At 40.6% G+C, this 11,478-nt stretch overlaps 1 protein-coding gene across 1 annotated transcript; it reads right to left on the bottom strand.

Moving 5' to 3' along the window:
• Window positions 1–93: 93 nt before the first annotated feature.
• Window positions 94–9,976, bottom strand: dbpb (D site albumin promoter binding protein b). Its single transcript, XM_042490269.1, has 5 exons — window positions 9,103–9,976; window positions 8,650–8,937; window positions 6,774–7,214; window positions 3,017–3,267; window positions 94–2,435 (listed from the first exon to the last, which is right to left on the bottom strand). Exons 2-5 carry the CDS (start codon window positions 8,837–8,839, stop codon window positions 2,220–2,222), a joined length of 1,098 nt encoding a protein of 365 aa, XP_042346203.1. The 5' UTR covers window positions 8,840–8,937; window positions 9,103–9,976; the 3' UTR covers window positions 94–2,219.
• Window positions 9,977–11,478: the final 1,502 nt, after the last annotated feature.

Here is an 11,478-nt window from a genome sequence, read left to right on the forward strand (position 1 = left end):
CTGCTATAAACAGGGCCAAGGCTTAAGAGAAGCATTCAAAATCCCCCGAAAACAAAATATATGATGAAACACAGGAGGAGAGCAAACCAGTGGTGAATGAGAACAATCTTTTATTGGTGTTTTTGGAAAAAAATCTCAACTACATCCAAATAACCAGCACTGTGTGGGCTGGGCACCATGGACACCACTGATGCAGCAGGGCAGTTGAGGTTCAATTAAGAGTCACAAGAAGATTTATCAACCACATCTGTGAGGATATTAGAGACTAAATCCTGTCGGGAGAGCAAACAATCACTGATTGAGGTGATAGAGGCTGAAATAAACCACTAAGGAGCATATTGATAAGTGTGCATAGTCCATACACCGCTGGGGAACAGAGGAGGTCATCACGAAAGGTGAAGTGAGTCTGCATGAATACCACGTTCAAGTTATTGAGCCACACTTGGGAAATCCATGGCTGAAGTGTCTGTAGTGGAAGTGAGTAATGTCTGGAGGTCTGAGACGGGATGCAAATAGCAGAGTGAGGGTTTGTTTTTCCATTTGAATAGTCTTTCTGAGGAACACTGAAGATCAAAGATGTTTCAAGGTGCAACAGATCATGTTCATCCAAAGAAAGAAAATCATTCGATAATATAGAACAGCAACAACAAGAGGGATAATCATCATAACCATAACAATAATAATAATAGCAGTAATGGTAACTATTCATCATGGTCATTAAGGGGAGTAAAAGCACACGCTATCACTAGTCATCCCTCCCCCAGGAACATAACATAGTGTACCATGCCTTGTGTGTAGGTGTCGTGGGTACACAGAGAAGTTTATAGATACAGTAAAAAGTAAAGAGTAATAACAGGAGTAAACAGTAAGGAAGGTGCAGTATTGAAAAAAGCACTAAATAGCAACAAGCATTGTGGATCAACATCAGGAATTTTGGCTTTTATTTTCTCCCAGAAATCTGAGAAATTAACACCATTCCACTCAACGGGGATTTTCAACCCATCTCCTGGAATACATCAAATACACAAAATAGCCTATCTCCATATACAACATTTCTCCCCAAGCCTGCCCCTAAATAATGCTAATTAAAGTGTGTTCATAGAGTACACTAAAGTAACGATGTGCGTTTTACTGGGAAGATTAATTCAGAATACGTTACAACACTGAGATTCGACTAACTCTATGCACCGCTGCAGAGGTGCAAGAGAGACACGGAGACGAAACGTTATGAAGCACATAACAGTGAGGGGATTGGCGGTGTTGAGAGTGAGCGGACAGAAATAGAGCAGTTGGATACAGAAACAGAGAAAGAGAAATGTCCCAACAATTCGAAAGAGAGGATCAAGAGGAGTTTCATCACAACAGGCGGTCAGCAGCTGAGGTGACATACGAGACAACAGAGTGAAAGCACTCAGCGAGAGAAAAGTGCGGGCTAGAGAAGGATGTACCAGATGCGTAAAGTTAAGCTCAAAGTACAAGGGTTGTTGGGAAACTCAAAAAGGATGAAGTTCTATTTAAAAAAAAAAAAAAAAAAGAGCGCACAAGACGTGTTGAAGATAGCGCTAGACTGTTTACATCCCATTTTGTCTCTCTCTTTCTAGCATGCCCATTCCCAGTGACAGAAACATAACAGGAAGAAAATTAAGTGCTTGAATAAAATCCACAAAAATGTCGAACTATACGATTATAAGATAATTTTTGCTCTCTATATTACAATTGTTACATGCGTCCTCGCCCCCTGCTGCTGCATCCTGACTATAGTAATAATCAAGTCGAAAAATACCCATCGATGGCTGACCACCTGTTAAACATCTCCTGACTCGTCTATAATAAAAAGATATTCAACATAGCTTTTTACCCCGTCTCTATGTAGAAAATATACAAAATTATTCTCCAAATTTGCTCTCCCTCTAATTTTCTGAAGTATTATAAAAATATACAATTCTCCAATAACAAAACTCTTAAAAGTCACAACCTTGTTAAATTATTCTCTCCGTCTTTCACTTTTAAGAGCCTCGACAAAACAAGACACCTGAGCTTCAACACACAAACCTTCTCCTTGTCTTATACATTCATCATCATAATCATCATCTTCCACATCATCATTTTCTTGACCCCATTCTGTCCGTCATGCCACCCAAGAATTCAGAGTCTTAAAATTTAATCCAGCTTAAATTTTTCTCCTCTTCCTGATTTTTTTGTTTTGCTCCTCGCCTTCATCACTGGTCGGCGAGGCGATTCTCGTATTTACTAAGGATGCTGCGACAGCGGCCTAGTTCCTTTCGGATCTCGGCCACTTCCTGTCGGAGGGCGGCGTTCTCTCTCTCCAGGTAGGCGGCACGCACTGATATTTGGTTCTCCTTGAGACGGCGGGCGTCTCGAGAACGCTTTGCTGCTTCGTTGTTTTTATATCTCCTGGTCCAGTATTTCTCATCCTGACAGGAGAGACAGAAACAGCACACACTGATTATTTATTTATTTGTCAGATAAATCACGTTGGTTGATCAGGTATTATTAGGTAGAAGAAAAAAAAATCAATGAATGGTCAGACTCGTTTTTTAAGACGTGTGTAGTACTCTTGTGCAGCCTCTCCTGCTATCGGTAATGTGGGTGTTTGGCTATGAATGAGCGTGGGACATGTTCCTTTCAGAAGCTTCATCCTCAGAGTTTGGTTCGTATCGAGTTTTTCTAATGTTCTTTTTGTTTTGTGAATTCAATTTTATTGCCCTTAAGCTTGTTACTCTTCTGCTTCTTTAATATTTAATGATTTTATTGTGAAACACTGTTATTTTATTCTGAAAAATGATCCTTGTTAGTTATTTCTTCTATTACCAATGCATGTAGTAATGTAAACCAAGTACAGCTATAACAATGAGCTAATGTTTGATTCTTAATTAATTTAATTATCAAGTAAAAAATGGGAGAATTTGCTGCTTTCCTCTTTAATGTATCTTTTTAATATAATTTTGGGATTTGGACTAGACAAAATAAGCAGTTTGGCTTCAGATTCGCTCACCTTCAAGTCCTCAGGCACCAGGATCTTTCGTGCCTTCTTGATCATCGGCTGCGGCTTGAGCTCCTCTTCGCTGAAGGAGTGCCTCCTGGGGTCGAAGTTCGGCTGGCTGGACATATCCATGTCTGAGGAATCCATGTCAAACATCCCCATCACATCTGGGCCGCTGCCCGTGGGCGTCAGCAGAGGTGGACAGGAGGACGAGGAGGAAGAGGAGGGCGACTCGCAGGAATCGTTCATACTCGTCTGACTCCCTGGAATCAAAAGACAGAACAAATTGGTTTTTACTGTGAACTGCATGTATCCTGAAACTGATAAAACTGTCAAACTTATACAGAGTAATAGAGTCCACAGAAACAGGAATACAAATACACAGCAATACATAATTACGGCCACCAGATGGAAGCAGAGAGCTACTTTCTTTCACTAATAAACAACAAACAACATTCATTTGTCCTCAACTGGTTCAAAGAAGTGGGGAAGTGTTTTTCAGTCAGCTCTCAGGGACACTGAAGTATTCTTTGACACATAAATATATAGAAAATGTCTTGTGAAAATACACCTGCTAATACATACAATTATGTAATATATATAATTTGTAGCTTGTAAATGAACAGATATAAAGGAGCTCTCAGGATTTCTCATGATATAGTTTTGTATAATTTTATCTCTATATACATTATTATATTTCAAGTGCTGCATACTAGATTAGATCAAAGAATCAGCCATATATATATATATATATATACACAACACGGCTGTTTACTGTCAATAATCAAACCACAGTCAGAATGTTATGAATCTCTCATACTGCTAAAATGCTAAAACAAAAATTTAACTACTATCTATGGAATCTGCTGTCCCAGTCTACAGTGGAAACCAGTGCTTTTACAAACTGACAACCACAACCACATGAATTCTATTAATTCAGCTGATGCATGAGATACTATTATCAATCAAAACCACAAATGCTGGACGACCAAAGTCAACTTATAGAGCTAAATACCAATGGAGAAATCTAAAAGTGGAAATGTTATGTAACCTGCAACCCCTCCCCTCAAAATCAGTTTCTTTAAGTGGGGCCAGTATAGGGCTACACCTCACCCCACCCCCTTTAAGGCCCAATGCACAAAACTCCCATTGACTGCTCCTATATCTTGCATTGGTATGAGTTAACTTGAAATCTATGACATTTTTTTACTATATATACCTGCACACTCACTCAGTGCCACACAAGTTTATTGTTTAACGTTTCAGTACCACTTGGATGTCTGTCAGGTCAAAAAATCCTGTTCAGTTCCTGTTCTTCATGCACGCTGTATTTTTGACAGTGTACAAGAATTTCAATTTTCACTATTAAAGCATGAACTTGAAATCGTTCATGCCACATTCTCTGAGAAACACAGAGAGCTTGAGTCAGGCTCAGGCCTACAAATGACCACCGAATTGCATCAACACAGTCTTAACACAAACTTCCACAAAGCTGGTAATTAATGCAGACTTATTATGTGGAAACACTATCCATATTAAAAGTGCACAATCTGGTATAAAGGGCAAAAAAACTCAGTATGAGTGGGTCGATTACAGGCTCCAGAAAACCATCCCGTCTATCTATGATTATGTGTTGCCATGTTATCTGTAACATACGAGCAGCTATGACATCACTAACAGTTTGTGTACTGGTCAGGTAGTATGAGGACATGTTTTCTCACACCAGGTGTTTCCTCTCGATGTTCCCATGCTCCACAATGACAGCAAATCTAAGACTGCTGTCACAGACTCCAAGCTGAAGTCAAGCATGTCCCATAATGCATAATCAGCAGGTCTACACAAACACTGAATCTTTGGGTGTGGATGTGCTGCAGAGGGGCTAGAAAAATATTGCATGTTTCCTCTGACTAAGCCAGTAGATTTTAATGATTTATGCTGCAGCAAGGACTAGTCAGTGCCACCACCTGGTGTGGTGTTTGGTTTGAATGGAAACCTTGCAAGCCCTCCTGCCGCACACATTTGCCTCTCCCTGCTTTTTGGGCAGCCCTGGAACGCCGCCGTACAAAGTTGCGCATTTTTGTCCACGTGTTTTCCACCCTGAGAGAACAGGAGGTTTTTGCTTTTAAAGAAAGTGTCCGATACGTGACTGCACACTTTCAGGCACTTGTTTGACAGCATTCCTGAAGCTGAAAGCCTGAAGGCAAACAGCCCCTCTTAGGTGCCTGATATAAGCGGAGGTTTTTTGGTGTTGCTCTGTTTAATATTGATGAAGCTTCTGTTTTGGTGCCTTTATGAAGCTGCAGATTGATAAAGTTTCAAGCTTCAGGAGAGCTGATGAGAATCATCCACTCATGCCAGCCACAGAGTAATAGATTTAAAAAATATTCCACTTTTAACCAGTCACAATCAATTTTTATTTAACCCTTTTAAACCTTAATTGACATCAGTTTTCTTATACGGCATTCAGAAGCCCTTTACAAGCATTTACACCTTTAAAAGTAAAAACCACGTCACAGTAAAAAGTAACTGTTTGACTTATCTTAAAAACGTGACTGTCCTGGCTGCCTTTAAATTTAAAGTTGACTGAATTTGAGAAGATAAGTTGAATCATTAAAAAAAAAATACCATAATTTGTCTTCTCACATTCAGTCAACTTATAATTTTAAGGCACTACTGTTTTTAAGTTAAAACAAATAGTTTCTTTTTGTAACGAATATGCTTGCAAATGATAGAAATGACTGTAATCTTAATGGATGAGGCTTCATCGTGCAATATAAATGCATTATCAAAACCTATAAGGATGCTTTTTGTCACTTTAAATGTCCTGTGGCTACATCGCATGGTTTAAAATTCTCATCTGGATATCAGTGTACTATAATGTCATTTATGTGTGATCAAATGTTCCCCGTGTGAAGTCAGCAGCAGCAGCAGCAGCAGCAGCAGCAGCACAGGGGAAACTCTTCCTGTTGCTTTGCATGTCCCCTCCTCCTGTGGGCTCCTCCTACATGTCTGCTGGCCCTGCCTCTAGTTCTCTCACTCCAGTACTCTCAGCCTAGGCACGTGTACTGACGCGTACACATGGCTGTGGCGTGTGAAGTGGGGGGAGAGATTTAAAGACACGCAACCGCAAACACTCCACACACTTCCCTCTCTCTCTCTCTCTCTGTTTTGACCCTGCTGCACATTTATAATGGGCTGGGACAGAATGCTGATTGTGTAGTACACTGCAGAACATTGATCACATGCAACCAAACCCTGTCAATGCTACGACGTTGACTCATCAAATACCTCAAGACCTTTTTTTTTCGGCTATTCCACCTTTTTTCCGCCACATCTGCCTGGTCCCTCGCCCAGCGTTTAACCCCAAATGAAAAACAAATTTTCTGAACTCCATGTTTCTCTCTTTCAAGTTGACTTTGCGTGTAGAGCCATGTGACTGTGCCCTGCCTTCACTTTGACCCCCACAGGACAGAAAAATGCTCGGTCACCATGGTATTTGTTATAAACTCAAAGGAAAGTGCTGAGTCACAAGCCTGTGGGAACATTATACGCACACAATATAACCTTGATTAAATCTCAGCTGTTATTGAGTTGTAGGGTCTACTAGTCTCATAATATCAGTGGCAGGGGGACAATTTGTCTCTTTCAGCAAACCTTGCAAGAATCTTCTTCACTGGTGTTGCTGTTTTGAGCTGATATGGAAAAAAACCTTGAAGTATGACCTGTCCTTGTTTTGTTTTTACTCTCTGTTCAGCTGAATGGTACTCACCATGCAAACAGTCGCTTCCTCCTCCGATACTCTGCGGCTGGGCCACCTCCAAGCCGATGAGCGACGGGGAAGACGAGGAGGAAGGTGATGACGACGTGGAGCCAGGTGGAGATGATGGCGGTAGGCACTGGGAGCTCTGGTTGGGGACGGCCGACTGGGAGCTCTGCGAGGGGATCTGGGCCGAACTGGAGCTGTTGTTGTTATGCATGCTGCCCATTCCGTTTTCAGTCAGAAACTCCTCCAAGTCCATATACTGAAGCTGGAAGAGGCCCCCATCTGCAGGCAAGGTGCGATCCCACAACAGGGGCCCCAAGAATTGGTTGAAACTTCCTCCTCCGTTGCCGCCACAGCCATTACTTCCATTACTGTTGCCTACTCCATTGCTGTTCCTCATAGGGCACACTCCCAGGGAATCTTCATCAAGGTCCAGCCTATCTTTGTCTGCCAGAGAGAAGACAGGATGAAGACGATTAAGACTTTGAGTACACAAGAAAGTTCCGTCACCACATTTACGCCTGTGGATGCTAGCGTCAACTCTCAGAAGTAAATGAGGTGGCAGGTGCATCCATAGGATCTGCAAAAATCTCCCTTTTATCCTGCGTCTCACACACTCACAGATGGACCAGATGGTATAGCTGAATTGCAGCATTAAGCACGAGCTGAAACCAATTTGTTGTCATAACTCACACATAAGCTGCTGAGCAAATCGCACAATTGCTGCAGACACGTTTTGCAGAGCATCACAGCTAAACCGAAACGTGTTGTTGTAATCTGGATCCTAATTTGAGAAGGGATTATAATCCAGGTGCAAACTCATCAGGAACACAAATGAAATGTTAAATATACAATAATATTGGTGAAATGTAACTGAGAACATGTACTCAGGTACTGTACTTTAGTATGAATTTCAGGTAGTTGAACTTTACTTGAGTATTTTCTTTTCATGCTACTTTACACTTTTGCTCCACTAAACTTCAGAGGGAAATATTGTACTGCTTACTTCACTGCATTCATCCGACAGCTTTAGTTATTTTACAGGTTAAGACTGTTGCAGAAAAAAACATAAGATGGGATTTATAAAATATTATGTTTTGTTATACATTAAACTAACAGTTTATACAGGTACAGCTGCAACAATTAGTTGGTTAACCATCAGTTGATTCAAAGATAGTTACATGACACCTATTTTGAGAAAAAAATTACATCATTTTCTATATTTTAATGATTTTGAGTTGTGGGGTGTTTTTTTTTCTTTTTCTAACATATTATTTTTTTGTTTTTTTTTGTGTTGTTTTTCTATTTTAAGTTTAACTTTAGGTTGTTTTTTAAATATATATAATATATATATATATATATATAAATAAAATATTTTTGAACTTTTGGATTTTTTTTATTTTCTTCTTTTTGTAATAATTTTGAGTTTCATGGTGTTTTCTCTATGTTTTAAACTATTTTGTGGGGTTTATTTATGTTTTTTTTAAAATTGTTTTTAAAATAATTTTGAGTTTGGGATGTTTTTTCTTTTTTTTAATAATTATAACTACAAGTTTTTGGAATGTTTTTTTTCCTGCATTGGGTACTTTTACTTTAAATACTTTAACTACATCTTCCTGAGTATACTTATTTACCTCTACTTAAGTACCATTTTCAATGCAGGACTTGTAACAGTATTTTCACAGGTTGGTATCAGCACCTTTACTCAAGTAAAAGATCTGAATAATTCCTCCTGCACTGTATAATAATGGAGTGTATTATAGCCTGATAACAGCACGAGTGGGTGGTACAGAGGGGTATGATTTATTCTTGCATATTGAAGATAGATTGTATCAGGTGCTTGTGCTGCATGTTCAACACAAACACTGTCAAATATTCTCACCTTTTACATCACATGGGGACTTCAGACGTTGGTCCCCCTTCATTGGGTGCTGCAGGAGGGATTTGAGACCCGCCATAGAGTTGAGATGCCCCCCTGTGAGGGAGCCTGCAGGCTGGGTACAACTTCCAAACTGTGGGCTTGCCCCAGCTGGGAGGTCGGGGTTCGGGAGCTGGGAGAGCTGCCTGGACATCCTGGACCAGACGGGGTCGTAGAAAGAAACTGGGGGCGCTTGAAGAGGCGTGGCAAAGTGACCGGAGAGCCTACCAATAGGACAAGTATGCTGTATGACTGCGCGTGTGTGTGCAGGAGGGAGGTAGGGAGGGGGAGGAGGTGGGGGGAGAAAGAGAGAGATAGTTTTGAGAAGTGTCCATGCAGAATAAAGCAACCATTGTAATGGATTTATAGCATTAATGACGCAGATGAATCACACTTTGAAAACTTAAATGTACTCACCTTCTTCTGGAATTGTGCAGAGCTCTTTATTTGCTTGCAGAAATATTCACATCGAAATATTCCATTGCAAAAATAAATACTGTTAAAATTCAGTAGATCAAGCTAGTATTCTCAGAGGAGCCGTGTGAGAGGGACAATCAGACCACCTGAACACTGTCCATAATAATAATTAGGAAAAAAAATGCAAAGACGTCAAAAATGACACAGGAAAAAAAAATGCTGCAATTAAAACTTGTAGAATAATATCCCAAGTGAGCAATCAAAAAAGAGATCCCAAAAATAGTTGCAAAGCAAAACAAAACAACCGACTGTGTGTACAAAAACACAGAGCGACGGGAGCGGTGGCTGAATTGGTCAGATGACAAGTTGTATTGGTGTTGCTCTCCTTTGCTGTCGCGCTCTGCTGTCCGTCGGGGGGAGGAGCGGGTCGTTTCCTCTTTCTCTGTCTGTACTTTTTTTGTGTGCATCCGGTGGATCCAGTCACGGGCGCACGGGCTTCGGTCTGTGTTTGGGCCGTCCACGTCCGATAGTCCTCTCTGTCTCTCAGCTGGAGCGGACATGGGCAGTGGGAGTTACGTCACGCCTCGCGGAACAAACGGCTTGAGAGGGGCGGGGCTCGTGCTTTAACAGATCTCTTGAACTTATTATTTATGAGGCACACCTACCCTCGTGCCACACCTCGAGGACAAGCTGTTTGTTTTGTCTGTGGGTACAAATAGTGACTTTTACAAGGTTGATATGGCTATAACCACATACATCACTTCGTTTAGCAGTATAACTCGCTTTAAATTGTCTCCACACTAACATCCCTAAAAACTCATTTATTTACGCTCAGAACTGTTGTTTCTAAACTTTGCGCATTTCTATTAATGCACAGTTTCCTCTGTGATCATCTGGTAGTGCAGCATGGCTTTTCCAGTTTCTTGTAATCCACTGAAAACGTGACTGTGCCGTTTTTTCAGGCGAGAGGAACGCATCAGCACGTTGCCTCCCGGCGTACAATAGCTGTCTCCAGCTCACGTGTATGAGGCACGCGGAGACGATGCCTGTCCGCTCGCGGCTCCGGCTCCGATTGGCTTCCGTGGCTCGCCGCTCCGCCCACGGCGCGCGCTCATTGGGCAGAAATAGGTCGAATAAACCCGCCCGCGCGGATTCCCCCCCGTGCATGCCACTGCCGCGTGAGACTAGTTCGAAACACAAAAAAGCGCGAGGGCTGTCTCGTCTACTGTACAGTTGCAGAGCACATGCAAAACACCGCGCGCCACAGGAGTTCACCTCTTTGTTTTTTTCCAGAGTTGGACATGTGGGAGTTGACAATAGCTCACGAGACAGTATGAATAATGTGAAATAAATGTGAATATTATTAAATGTTACAGTGCTGTCAGCTGTGTTTTTGAGGTCCTGGGTCCCTTTAACCATTTGATTCCTGGGGAAATTAGTTTGATCTCATAGGGAGAAGGAAATGAGCAACTTTACAAGGCATGGCTCAGCTGTTCAAGGTTATTTCAGTATAGATGGTAGTTTACCTTTATTTTACTTATTTTAATGATTGTTATTGTCAATTTATTTTTTTGTTTTGTATTTTTTGTCTCTTAAAAATAAACTGTCTCTGAGAATGTAAACAGCACTGTTGTTAAATTTCAGTTCTTATGCCAAAAATCAATGAAAATGTACTGTACAAACACACACACACAAAACAGGACATGATTCAACACTAAGCAAGAAATTAGTAAAAAAAAAAAAGAAAAAAAAAATCTGTTTACCCCTAGGCAGTCAGACTACTGACCAGTGGCACTTAATGATTGCAGATTTTTTATGTTTTATTATATGCTGCTATTGTTTTTCTTAAAATATGCTATTGATTTTATCATATGTTGCTCTTGTTTTATTCTCAGGTAAATTTTTGTTTTATTGTGCTATTTTTAGGTTGTAAGAGTTTGAGAAAGAGCCACGGCATAATGCATTGCTTTGCATTGAATGCACACTGTTCTTTTTAATGTATATGACAAAATAAACTTGACCCTAGACTTGATACTTTTCTACTCCCCTCTCCTTTTTGACAACTAATTTTGAAGTATTTATTGTCACCTTTTACTAATTTCTTGAAATTTGTGGGACATTTCTTGCCAAGTTGCCTTTTACCCCATGGTTTTTTAAAATAGAAATTGGGCCAATTTGCTCAAGTTTCAAAGGCTTAAATAACTTGTGCAAGGTGCCTGAAAGCATACAAAAACTGACATTGAACAAGGTTTCAAAAGATTAATTAATGTCCCGAGACACAGTCTTGCTTTCTTTAAAATAAAAACTATCCAAATGGAAGTTTTGTCCAGCTGTGGGGCCCTCACATCTGAACCACCTGGGGCCCCACCTAAAACA

The sequence above is a fragment of the Plectropomus leopardus genome, chromosome 7 (assembly GCF_008729295.1).
Source record: "Plectropomus leopardus isolate mb chromosome 7, YSFRI_Pleo_2.0, whole genome shotgun sequence".
NCBI lineage: Eukaryota > Metazoa > Chordata > Actinopteri > Perciformes > Serranidae > Plectropomus > Plectropomus leopardus.